At 52.8% G+C, this 12009-nt stretch overlaps 5 protein-coding genes across 5 annotated transcripts; 3 read left to right on the top strand and 2 right to left on the bottom strand.

The window, feature by feature from the left end:
• Positions 1 to 102: 102 nt before the first annotated feature.
• BCR38DRAFT_429612 (uncharacterized protein) lies at positions 103 to 1056 on the bottom strand. The gene is made up of 2 exons (XM_040859976.1): positions 669 to 1056; positions 103 to 599 (listed from the first exon to the last, which is right to left on the bottom strand). The coding sequence occupies exons 1-2, from the start codon at positions 867 to 869 to the stop codon at positions 234 to 236; spliced, it is 567 nt and encodes a 188-aa protein (XP_040717177.1). The 5' UTR covers positions 870 to 1056; the 3' UTR covers positions 103 to 233.
• A 1022-nt stretch (positions 1057 to 2078) lies between these two features.
• Positions 2079 to 2800, top strand: BCR38DRAFT_175211 (uncharacterized protein). Its single transcript, XM_040853887.1, has one exon. It carries the CDS (start codon positions 2222 to 2224, stop codon positions 2720 to 2722), a length of 501 nt encoding a protein of 166 aa, XP_040717176.1. The 5' UTR covers positions 2079 to 2221; the 3' UTR covers positions 2723 to 2800.
• A 1086-nt stretch (positions 2801 to 3886) lies between these two features.
• On the top strand, positions 3887 to 5427 carry BCR38DRAFT_175204 (glycoside hydrolase family 16 protein). Its single transcript, XM_040853886.1, has 3 exons — positions 3887 to 4127; positions 4187 to 5092; positions 5217 to 5427. Exons 1-3 carry the CDS (start codon positions 4028 to 4030, stop codon positions 5294 to 5296), a joined length of 1086 nt encoding a protein of 361 aa, XP_040717175.1. The 5' UTR covers positions 3887 to 4027; the 3' UTR covers positions 5297 to 5427.
• Positions 5428 to 7058: 1631 nt separating this feature from the next.
• On the top strand, positions 7059 to 9014 carry BCR38DRAFT_175151 (pyridoxal phosphate-dependent transferase). Its single transcript, XM_040853885.1, has 2 exons — positions 7059 to 8317; positions 8404 to 9014. Exons 1-2 carry the CDS (start codon positions 7304 to 7306, stop codon positions 8659 to 8661), a joined length of 1272 nt encoding a protein of 423 aa, XP_040717174.1. The 5' UTR covers positions 7059 to 7303; the 3' UTR covers positions 8662 to 9014.
• Positions 9015 to 9366: 352 nt separating this feature from the next.
• On the bottom strand, positions 9367 to 11105 carry BCR38DRAFT_340520 (cytochrome P450; the record flags this gene model as incomplete). Its single annotated transcript, XM_040855796.1, has 3 exons — positions 9367 to 10294; positions 10372 to 10882; positions 10937 to 11105. The coding sequence occupies 3 exons, from the start codon at positions 11103 to 11105 to the stop codon at positions 9367 to 9369; spliced, it is 1608 nt and encodes a 535-aa protein (XP_040717173.1).
• Positions 11106 to 12009: the final 904 nt, after the last annotated feature.

The following is a 12009-nucleotide window of genomic DNA, read 5'->3' as shown; positions in this document are numbered from 1 at the left end:
CCCGAATAAACTCATGGGAAGAAAACAAATTACATGGCGTTAGAAAAGGTATACACATCACATATGAAAGTAGAAGAAATCGAAATTTAGGATAACTACACACAATTCTTATAACGTAAATGTCGACACCTGCCATGGGTCTTTGCTTTTGACGTAACCAATTTTTCCACGACCATCACCGTGGCAGGGCCGAAATTGCCACCAAAGAAATTAAGTGGTTCAATCCGACGTATTCATCCCGTCAACGTTTTGTTATCCGTCACACTCTCCACCTCCTTCCTTCGCCTACCCACGAGCCATCTGCCAACGGAGTGTCCCCCAAAGCTTAGCAACATGGCCGCACAGAGAGCCCACGGCACAAAGCCCAGGGTGATCATGTTGTAACTTGCGCCGACCCCACGTCCCAACAGGACAGCCCAAATAGCCAGCGTGACGAATATGCCCGTCTGATATCTGTCCTCGTCTTGTCTTCGATGAGCAAACGAGGACAGACAACATCCCAAAACCACACAGGATCCCAGCATCAGCCCAGGGGACGGATCTGTAATGAAATCGAGATGCAGAAAACCGACGACTCGAGACGAAGGAAACAGGGGTGTCTGACACATAGCCTGTTAGCATTTGCACTCTAGTCGCCGAGTAAACCATCTATAAAGCATGCGACAAACATGGAGCTGATCTGCATCCACTCCAGATTGATCTGCGTGGTAGATGTAGGAAGTGCTAACGACACAGCAAATGACCGAGGGAAATAGCTCAAACAGCTCGGAGAAGACCATCAGCACTGTTGTTGATGTTGATGATGATGGCAGTGGGATGAGTTCCGCCTCCACGGAGGCCAGCAGTGAACGGCCTTTCGATGCGTGCATTGGGTGTAAGGACAGAGAAAACTCATTTGTACAAGTTCAGGGACGGGGATTGTTTTGAGCCTCAAGGCATGTTCGATAGAGCTACCTGTCGCGCATCGAGATATATAACGTGTTGGATTCCAGGGATAAGACACGTGGAGCCTTACACGTGGAGCCTTACACGCGGATTCAACTTCCGGTAAGTCAGGCGCCCTTTATGTATGATGTAGAAACATATACTTTAGCTTATCAAGCCGAGGAGCTGGGCACAGCGTTGAACAGCAACTAACCGGGCGTGCGTCATATGGTTAACACGACGTCCTATCACACCAAAGTAGAGGCTTTCCCGGCTGAAACACTATTCGGTGAATCAAAGCATCAGATCCTCTATTGACCGTCTGAAGGATGGTAGCAGGATGACGCGAGGTTTACGTCCCGATTGGATGTCGACCATGCACGGTAGGTGCAGTTTGTATATGGTCTACCCCTCACTGGGCATCCCGCGAGGCTGATTTCAATGGGATAGGAACCAATCAGATGAATGCGGACTACTGAACTGGCAGTTTGCATGCGGGTTAAGTGAGCAAAGCAGGCGTACAAAGGCAACCAGCAGGCGGCAGTCTATAAGACGTGGCAGCATTTTTGTCCACCCACCGCCACATCAAGGGGAGCCAGGCTGGATCGTTGGGCATCTTCACATGATAATTAGGCAGTCTCACAGGTGTACGACGAATATCTCCTTGAGAAAATCCCCGTGAACTGGTAGTTGACGTCTATGATTGCTCCTCCTAGAAGAGTCTCCCAGCCCGTTATTGTGGGTAGCACCATAGAAGCGCTGCTGCATATGGGGAGTTCCCCGTGACTTACATTAGTGGCTGTGATTAAAAGACATATCTTCTGTATTTCTCCAGGTTCATCACTCGATGCCTGAACTTTTCCTGGCCGAGTCTCTCGAGTCTCCCGTTTGATTGACGAAGCCTCATATTCAGATACCCCGTCCGTCGTTCCGAGTGTCTCCTGTGGCCTCATTCGATATAGATCTACGAAATCCGTTTCTTGTAATTGTCGACCTATCGTCATGCGAAATATGCGTGGTCTTGCTTCGGTTGCCGCCACCACGGCCTGCAGGCCTCAGGTCCAGCATGCTGGCAAGATATTGTCCAGTGGTGGGTTAATCACATCGACCTTGTTCCCAGTCTTTGGACGGGAAGACCCGATCTATTGTTACACGTACGCATTGCGAACATCGAACAATGCACTAATTGCTAACTATATCAGGGCATTGGCTATCTTCATTGCATCGACATTTGTGTTCGTCTCGTTTCATGTGAAGGCGATGAGGTATAAAATTCGCTTGTACTAGGCGCCGTAATATGTGGCTGATGGGCGACAGGTTCCTCATACTCACGGTTCCCTTGGTGTTTATACTTGTGGTGATCATGGCCCCATGGCCTCAGCTCTCAGTCGAGTATTTCGCGGTGCGGATACCTCCTTTATTGACCGTGTCGGTTGGCTTAGCCGTGTTCGTAGCAGAACATCTTCCAGCCATATACAAATTTCTGAAACTGCCCGAGACGGATCAGCCCAACCACAGCGGAGCCGAAGCTTTCCAACAAGCGCCATTTTCGCATCTGAAAGAACACGAGCTGTGCTGCATGGCAGGGCCGCCTAGCCGCAACGCGTCAAGTCACACCTCGGATCCCTCACTCTCGGAGCGAGGGGTGGTGAGATCGGAGTGGAATTCAGAGATCCGCCAATTTTTTGTCACCTCGGGATCTGGCCATGCGAACGACACAATCGCGAGTATACCTTCACACAGCATGGACCACTTCATCCATGGCAACGAAAAAAAAGACCGATTGCCGCCGCAGTAACTTCAGACACGCTGGACCGGGAAGTCTCGACTGGATCGGGGTCGCCAGTCAAACCCCCCCCAGACCCCATTGTAACATGATCAGATATTGTCCTTTGGTTTCTGCGTTAAGCACTCAAGCAACTCTTCACGCAGCATGTGTACCGGAATACGAGATTAGCAAGGGGATGGGAGGTCGACTGTGATTTTCGGCGTTTGGAGGAGGTGTTCGTGTATACCGGCTTTGCAGAAGACTTGATTGTACCTGTAGAGTTGAGGGTACCAGGAGACAGGCACGGTGGCGCTTGCATGGCAGCATATTAGAGAATATACCCTACACAAATCGGACCCCATGGAGCAATCCATCGTGGATCTGGCTGATCATTCGATCGCGGCTCAACCAACTTTTCCCACATCAATCATATCTACAATCCTACGAGTGGTGTCGTTGTGGTTTTTGCGGCTTGAGAAAACGACCTTGGGGTAGAGACTGTGCCGCCGAGGGGTCGACCGTGGTTTCGTGGTGACGGTATTCAGGCTTGACGACTTGGACAAAGTGACGTGGTGGAGTCGTATCTGGCTAAAATGAAGCAAGTTCCTAGCAACGCCATCACATTCTCCTGCGCGTCGTAGTAACACGAAATCAGGAACAGAAACCTTTGGGTAAAGACTCGGCCGACATGCACCTGTTTAATATTGCAAGCAAGTCAGGATTGAGCGGGTAACTTGCTGGCCAGCCACCGGCATTTACAGGGATCATAGCTCCGCCAGCCCACTCTGCCGAGCTCCCAGCCACGAGTTTTCGGGCTTCGAACCCCACCATCAAGTTCGAGTCCAACCTCCCGCAGCAGGGGTATCTGCTTGACAATAGCACAACAACCAAGCAAAACTTGATCTTGGCCAGCGCATCGTATCTGTGCATGAGCTCATCGCCAATCTCCGGACCGTTCGCCGCCTCACAATCTCTACGGTGACAGAAAATGACGACGAATCAGGAAAAAGGTAGGTGGTTGGAAGCCCTGCACGGTCTGTCCACCTCTGCATTTACCCATAAGAGCTCATCCGAACCTCGAGACCTCTTGCAGTCCTCTTTTTGTACCTCCGTTACACATAATCACATTGTACAGCATCCGTAGCTCCTCGAAGATTACCGGGATCCTCGTATGCTTACGTCGTGTGTTTGATACGGATTTGTTTATAGGACTTTTGGGGACACGCCTTTTCCATTCCTTGACTCGAGTCCGGTCGTTGCTCGCCAGGCCAGCAAGGCTATCTCCCATACTCTTTCTTGTATATTATTGCTTGGTTTTGCACATCCCCAGTCACCATGATCTTCTCAAGGCAAGCCCGCGGTGCAGCGGCAGCTGCTCTGCTGTTGACCCAAGCAGCGGCCCAAACATACTCCTCGTGCAATCCCACCCAAGGAAGTAAGTGGCCCTCCAAGCTTTAAGTAATGTTGAGCCCCCAGATGCTAACAGTCGCATAGCATGCCCTGCTAATACTGCCCTTGGCATGACGATCAACGTTGACTTCACACAAGGAGCCGTGAATTCCTTCACTTCGTCTGGTGGTGACCCGACGTATGGCTCAGACGGAGTCACCTTCACCGTCGCGAAATCGGGGGATGCACCCCAACTAGCCTCGGTCTTCTACATCATGTTCGGCCGTGTCGAGTTCTCCATGAAAGCAGCGCCTGGTGCTGGCATAGTCTCCTCATTTGTGCTGCAATCCGACGATCTCGACGAGATCGACCTGGAATGGCTGGGCGCGGATAACGATGAGGTCCAGACGAACTATTTCGGTAAAGGCATAACGGGCTCGTACAACAGGGGCCAATTTAACCCGGCCGCGAACAGCCAAGGGGAGTTCATCACGTACATCTTGGAGTGGACGAGTGAGCAGATTGTGTGGACCGTGGGCGACACCGTAGTTCGAACACTGGCCTATGGGGATGCCGAATCGGGTCAGTATCCTCAAACACCCATGCAAATCAAGTTTGGTGCGTGGGCTGGTGGCGATTCGAGCAATGCACAAGGCACCATCGAATGGGCAAGGGGGCCGACGGACTACTCTCAGGGACCCTTCAGCATGGTCATGAGGAGCCTGTCTGTTACCGACTACAGCACGGGCAGTTCTTACAGCTACGGCGATACTTCTGGTTCTTGGGAGTCAATCGTAGCCGAAGGTGGATCTGTGAATGGTAACTCTGATGGTGCGTCCACTGAGACTGTCACCGCTGTTGCCAGCGCTGGAACCGGTACGTCGCCTACCGTACCGGCCGGAGGTATCGGTACGGGCACGGGCACGGCCAGTTCCGGCAATTCAGATTTGCCCGATGGCTGGGTTATGACGCCCGAAGGGAAGATCGTGCCGTCCAGTTCGGCTGTTGTAAGTATGTTTACAACCCTCCCCGTCCCCCCCTTTTTGTTTGTTTGTTTTCACGGGCCAGCGATATGCGAAGATTTCAAGCGACCACAAATTTGACGAACGAAAGACTAATTTGTCTCCAACTACAGGCCCTCCTCACGCCATCCTCCTCGCCGGTCCTCTCATCTTCTCCATTTTCGCCTACCTCTCAGGCAACTGGAGGCATTGAGACGGTGACGAGATATGACGATCGAGGATCATTGACCACGGTGACTGTCCCCGCGGGGATCACCGCTCGGCCGAAGAGTTACGACTCACAGGGATTTCTGGTCACCTCGACGTCTGCCGGCTCGACATTGGCTGCCTCAACTTCCAGGGTTGCCGCGGCACCAGCACTCGGTGGAGATTCGACTGTCGCAAATGCTGCCGACAGCGGCCCTCCTCAGACGGGGTCTCTGCCAATGACGCTGGCATCTGCCCTGCTTGCATTCTTAGTTATAGTGCTCCTGTAGGAAAGAGCGGATGAAATATGGGATGATTGCATGAGTTTGGGGTACAAAATGGATTTGCATGGAATGGTATTTCAGCGAAAGGCGCGTCGACGGCATTATTGACGCTTTGCATGTAGACTTTGGGTATGGCAGCATATACACCGGGGCGGCAGATCTTGTACAGTGCAAGAGAGTTTCGTTCGCCCCATGGAGGATTAGGGTCTGCGGGAATGTCGTCTGACACATTTATACCAATGGCGCAAGTGCAAACTTGAGAACATAGAGCGACTATATAGACTTAATACTGTACACTGAACCACATCGCACCAAGCTGTTCTTTTTGGCTTGTTTTTGTTATGATTCGCCGTCCAAGAGGACGTGATGCTTTCAAAATGGGGGCATGCCTAGAAGATGGCCCAGGTTCAACTACACTGATGGCTGACTGGCAATTACAGACCACTACTCGTGATGCTGCTTCCTTTGATAGAATAAGTACAACCACTTAAGTTGCAGTTCAATATTTTTTCATCTTCATCCCTCCCCAACATGGGCATCAAAAGGTCTCAGACGCCACCGTGGCGTCGTCTAGGATCGCTTATCTTCGGCCCGTTATCGCAAGCTCCGAGTCCAGTAGTCCAGTGCGGTTGAGCGACTACCGCAAGGGCGAGCAAGGCAAGACAGGTTCCACCGTGGCAGTCAGTCAAATAGTTGTAACAACTTCAAATCTCCAAGTAGTTGCTGTGGATATTCATTGCCTATATCAAACTGTCAAGCCTGTGGCAGCCTATATATATTCCTCGATGCCATCCCTCCATCCTAGAACCTCTCGCCTCCTCAACAGCCGCCGGCTGGGTGCTGTCGCCAAACCTCAACATGTATCTTTAATGCGATGCAGACACTCACTCTTCTCGACGACATGTTCAACATCGCGGCCTGCCAATGTGGGAGGCGTTGGACTGTCCGCCAAGGATGCCCAAATAGGCGAGCAAGCTCCCGAACCGCTCACTATCGAGGGGATCAAGGCAAGGAGAGCCAAGGCCGGAAAGCTGGTCGCGCCTACTGCTTCTTATTCTGATAGCGATATGTTCAAATCACCGGTATGCATTGCACCTTCTTCATTTTCTAGGTTCGGTTCGTTACTTCTCAGATTGACACAAGACTGACGGTGAAACAGCACGCATACAACCAGCCCAAAGCTAGGCGATGGGAACGTCAGTATAACTCTTTTTATTTTGTTTCCCCCAATCGGCGTTAGCACTGCATCGACGAAACCATCATATCTCAATATCGATACTCTACATGAACTCTTTCTTATGGATTGTCCCATCGTCTTATTGCTGGCTCTTTGCTCGATTCCCAGCTTCTTGTTGGCTGCACCATCAGAATTGCCATCCGACCCTATTGCTTGCTTTTCAGACAACTCCACAGATACCCGACACAGTCCAGCAAAAAGAGGATTTTCAAGGCCCTTCTTGTTCATTTTAGGCTTCGCCTTTGGTACACTCGGCTTCTGCGTCGCTATCGTCCTCTTTTTCAAATACATCTACCCCCGGCTGTGCTGCCGATTTCGCAATAACGTCTCATCTAGCTAATCTCATCCCCTCTCAGACCTCCTCAGCCCCGAATCCATAGCCCGAAAACCCTGCGTGCTGAAGCTGGCGGCCAAACACCTCAAGAAACCTGGTCTGGTATCTCTCGGCGGCGGCTTGCCATCCGCCGACCACTTCCCCTTCAATTCTCTCAGCATGCACATTCCTATGCCCCCTGAATTTTCGAAAGCAGCTGCACATTCTGCCGGGAGGCAGGTCACGATTGGAAAGCATGATGTGGCTGAGAAGGACGGTGTCTTTGATCTCAGTATTGGCTTGAATTACGGGCAATCCATCGGCTCAGCACAGCTGTTGCGTTGGGTCACGGAGCACACCGAGCTCGTGAGTCGCCCGCCGTACGCCGACTGGCGGTGTGCCCTGACGATCGGCAGCACGGGGTCCTTGGAGGCTGCGTACCGGATGTTCTGTGATCGGAATAGGGGGGACAGCATTTTGACGGAGGAGTACAGTTTCAGCACGGCGTTGGAGACTGCCGCCCCGCTAGGCATCAAGGTATTCGGCGTGAAGATTGACGACGAGGGCCTGATACCCGCGAGCATGGATGAGATCCTAAGCACGTGGGACGAAACGGCCAGAGGTGCGAGGAAGCCCACCGTCCTGTACACCGTACCTTCGGGGCAGAACCCAACGGGAGCTATGCAGGGCGAGCAGAGACGCAGGGGCATTTACGAAATCTGCCGGAAGCACGATATCTTCATATTCGAGGACGAGCCGTACTATTTCTTGCAGATGCAGCCGTACACTGGCCCCAACGCACCAGCCCTGCCACCTCCAGCGACAGTGGAAGAGTTTCTCGGCGGGTTGGTGCCGACTCTACTCAGTATGGACGTCGACGGCCGAGTCATGCGCCACGACTCGTTCAGCAAGGTCATTGTCCCTGGCTCGAGGCTCGGCTGGGTTACAGCGAGTGAGCAGGTCATTGAGCGGTACATACGGCATGCCGAATGTTGTAGCCAGGGCCCGAGCGGGTTCAGCCAGTTGATTACGTACAAGTTGGTCGATGAGGAATGGGGGCATGAAGGGTATTTGAAGTGGTTGATGAACCTGCGGCTCGAGTACACGAAGAGGCGGAATGCTATTCTGGCGGCGTGCGAGAAGTTCTTACCCAGGGAGGTAGTGAGCTGGACTCCGCCTGCTGCTGGGATGTTTGTAAGTTCTTCCCAACCTTGAAACCACCCACTCCTTTCAACAATTATGCATCGAGGACGGTCGCTGACCTCACCGCAACGGAATAGCTTTGGCTTAAGGTCGACCATCAGCTCCACCCCGATGCAGCGACCCGATGCCTCATCGACATCGAGCAGGAGATATTTGACTTATGCATCGACAAGGGCGTTCTAGCCTGCCCGGGGTCGTGGTTCCGCGCGGAGCAAGACAAACCTCTGAGCGGGCTTTTCTTCCGGACTATGTTTGCTTCCGCGTCGGAAGAGCAGATGGCGGTAGCGATCGAGCGGTTTGGGGCGGCGGTTAGGGATAGTTATCGGATGGGTTGAATCAGTATTTAATCACCAATGAAGGGCTTACAACTTTCATTCTGGTGTGGAAGGCAAGGGGTTTCGGTTGAGATTCGTGGCATCTCCAAGTATCGAGACGTCACTGTGGGGAGCATAGACGAAGTATCGGGTCTTTTGGTCCTTGTGCATGCAGCCTTTGTAAGTGGCTTATAGCAATACATTGGACTTCCCCAACCACTGCGGTGTTTTCTTCATGGTGGGTTCGTATTCTTGCGCTCTTCAACATGACGATCGCGTAGCGGTCCAGCTTTCTAACCCCTCGCAACAAACAAACAAATGCACCGCATCTCAGCTCATGAACGGCATTCCCTCGCGCCACATAAAAGCTGAGATAGTTAGGCTAGAGAAACAGCTATTAGAATGGTTCCCGCCGAAGTCGGACACTAGGACAGGTACTAAAAATCCTCCGGCAGGAAATACTCTGGACACTGGCTCGAAGCAAACGACTGGTCCAATCAAGTGCTCCAGGTAAGCAGCCAGCTACTTACATAAAGTGAACCAACATTATAAGAACTTAAATCCAACGACGTCTTAGCCATTCACCGACACCTCGTTCCATGCAATTCCAGTCTGTCGTGTCGTTTCATCATAAGCCTGCCAGCAGCATCCTTCAGATGACATCATTCAGTTTTATCATCAGCCTCTGAACCGAGGAGCAGTTGCCGGAATCCAAGCACGCCTCCTTCATGAACTCTTCCCCACCTCCCAAAAAGCGACCTTCACCCCGTCCCCGGGCTGAATCACAATCTCCGCCTTGAGCGTGGGGTTCCCACCGTCAACCTCATGCATAAAACTGTCAACGCGCTCGAACCGTTGAAACATCCTGGTAAGCACGTAACCCATCTCCGTCAGCGCGAATTGCTGCCCAATGCAGATGCGCGGCCCCCCATTGAATGGTACGTACTGCCAGGGCTTCGGCTGCCAGTAGAACCAGCGGTCCGGGCTGAACGTTTCAACGGGCGCGAACTTATCCGAGACGGGTGGGTAAAGGTCCGGACGGCGCTGCATTACTATCGTCGAGTAGGCGATGGGCGTGTCTTTGAGGATCGGCACGGGGAGCGAGCCGTCGGGGCCGCCGCCCTTGGGAAGCGTGCAGTCTTTTAGGGCGAGGCGCACGTTGAAGGGAACGGAGGGGTAGAGACGGAGGGTCTCGTTCATGATGTTTTGGAGGTACTTCATGCTCTTGAGGTCATGGTAGGTCGGAGTGCGGTCTAGGCCCACCTGGTCTATGATTTCGGCGCGCAGACGGCGTACGCACTCGGGGTGGCGGCTGAGTTCGTAGATGGTCCAGGACAGGGTCGCGGCGGTGGTGTCGCGGCCGGCGAGCAGGATGGCGACGAGCTGATCGCGGATTACGGTGCGGTCGCGGGTAAAGAGGGCCAGTTCGTGAAGGAATGTGTAGCCCTGGTCGGACTTCGTCTTCGAGGAGAGTTCTTCCGGACTGAGGCGCAGCGCCCGGTCGATGTACGTATTGCAGAATTCATTGATCACCTTTATACCAGCACGGAAGGAACCCAGGGGTACGAAGCAGTTCAGTGGTCCCGCGCGGGAACGAATGTTTTGGATTCTCTGAACTTCGTTGAAGGCATGTGCGAATTCTTGGAGGGGCGTGCTGCTCGAATGTTAGCCGGTGCTCTGAAGCCGCTTCTTCGAGTTGAGGAGATTCAACAAGGATAATTGCTCTCTTACGTGAGGGATTGTACGTCCTTGCCCAGCAGGAAGTCGGTGGCCACGTCGAGGGTATACCGGAAGAACAAGTCGCTGATCTCGATGACCTTGCCATTTCCAGCCTCCATGTCCACCTGCTGATTCTCTCCGTGCAACGCCGCGCCATTCGCCATGGCCTCGAAGAAAGTCTTGAGATGGGATTCGAAGCAGTGCAGGTCACTAATACGTTCTTTGACGAATTGGGGCCGGATGAGCTGTCTTCTGGCGTGCCACTTATCCCCATCCGTGGTGAAAATGCTGTCGCCCAGAAACTCCTTCCACTCCTTGTGAAACGGCTCTCCCTTGCCATAATCGCCGAATTGGGAAGCAAGAATAGCCTTGATGTTCTCTGGGGCTGCCGTGAAAACGATGCGGCGGCCGACGATGGTCTTCTCGACGGTATATTCTTGTTCAGGACTGAGCATGTTGCTCCACATCTCCAGATTCTTGTGGTTCATGGTGGCATCTATCTGTGCCTTGACTATATCAAGACCTGACACGGCTGGTGTGAGAACCTAGAGTCTAAGGGGGAGTTGGGGTTTCTCACCGAAAGGCAGCTTTCCGCGGAGGCGGCGAGCGCGGGCACCAGGTAGTCGGCGCAGACGAATTTCTTCGCCAACATGGTCGAAGATATACCACAGCGAAAAACTGACACCCAGGAAGACGAGGGCTGCCTTGATCGAGACATTCTCGATGAGCAATTCTACAAAGCCCATTGCGAAAACTTGATAAGTGGTCTACGTCGAACGTCGCGGACTTATTTTGCCGTCGCCAGGGTACTCGAGTCCTTTTGAGGGAACGTTTGCTGATGACGACCAAGTTCATCCACCTATCCAGAACCACGGCGTGTCTGGTATAACACCGCTAGCAGCACGTTTCACAAGCGGAATGTTTGTTCTGGCTTTATCCCAGGGCCGGGGACCCCAAAGCCTTTGTCGCGTCAATAGATCCGCCAGATTGGACTGGTTACGAGAGAAGTGTTCTCCGCGAATGCTGAACGATGAAACCGCGCGAGTCAACAGGTTGCACCAAAAAACGATAAGATATCAGAACGCCAGGTCATACGACGTAGGCGAAGCGAAGGGAAAGGGACGAAAGCTTCAATGTTGGTACCCATGTACGTCATATACTATGTGCTGCATCGGCGTCAAGGTTGTCCCTGTCGGTATGTTTCCGACCGTTCTAGAGGGTCCCATTCCCGTTTCAAGTGGGTCTGTCTTCTTCCCACAGCAGCAACCCGCAACCAACCCTACTGCTGCCAAGTACCTATTGGGGAGCCATCTGCGCGTCTCCTCAGTGGCTCGTTGGTTGGCCTCGAGGACTCGTCCAGACCCTTCCCATGATTTTCACTCTGGAGAACCCAGACTGGCGGCAGGCAGCATTGGTCAATTGGGCTGGCCATTGAAACGAGAACGCACTGTCAATTGATGACGAAAAGTGTCGTCCGGGGGTTGGGGGAGAGCAGCCAGCTCCCCTACCTTACACGCTTGTACCGAGGCTCCTTTACTCCCCCCTCCAAGGTGGGGTTGCAACTACCAGACTGATATATCACTTGGGCGCTTGTGAACTCCTACGACTCACCAACCTAGCTTGTCCGATTGATATGATTGATATGATTGA

The sequence above is a fragment of the Pseudomassariella vexata genome (assembly GCF_002105095.1).
Source record: "Pseudomassariella vexata strain CBS 129021 chromosome Unknown BCR38scaffold_5, whole genome shotgun sequence".
In the NCBI taxonomy this organism is placed as follows: domain Eukaryota; kingdom Fungi; phylum Ascomycota; class Sordariomycetes; order Amphisphaeriales; family Pseudomassariaceae; genus Pseudomassariella; species Pseudomassariella vexata.
Note: the sequence above shows the minus strand (reverse complement) of the source record. Positions and strands in the feature narration are given on the sequence as shown.

Coding starts and splice junctions, on each gene's coding strand:
- BCR38DRAFT_175151 (XM_040853885.1), top strand. CDS start 7,304: ATGCACATTCCTATGCCCCCTGAATTTTCGAAAGCAGCTGCACATTCT. Junction 8,318..8,403: donor CGCCTGCTGCTGGGATGTTT/GTAAGTTCTTCC, acceptor GCAACGGAATAG/CTTTGGCTTAAGGTCGACCA.
- BCR38DRAFT_175204 (XM_040853886.1), top strand. CDS start 4,028: ATGATCTTCTCAAGGCAAGCCCGCGGTGCAGCGGCAGCTGCTCTGCTG. Junction 4,128..4,186: donor GTGCAATCCCACCCAAGGAA/GTAAGTGGCCCT, acceptor ACAGTCGCATAG/CATGCCCTGCTAATACTGCC. Junction 5,093..5,216: donor GTCCAGTTCGGCTGTTGTAA/GTATGTTTACAA, acceptor CTCCAACTACAG/GCCCTCCTCACGCCATCCTC.
- BCR38DRAFT_429612 (XM_040859976.1), bottom strand. CDS start 869: ATGCACGCATCGAAAGGCCGTTCACTGCTGGCCTCCGTGGAGGCGGAA. Junction 600..668: donor TGGATGCAGATCAGCTCCAT/GTTTGTCGCATG, acceptor GCTATGTGTCAG/ACACCCCTGTTTCCTTCGTC.
- BCR38DRAFT_175211 (XM_040853887.1), top strand. CDS start 2,222: ATGTGGCTGATGGGCGACAGGTTCCTCATACTCACGGTTCCCTTGGTG.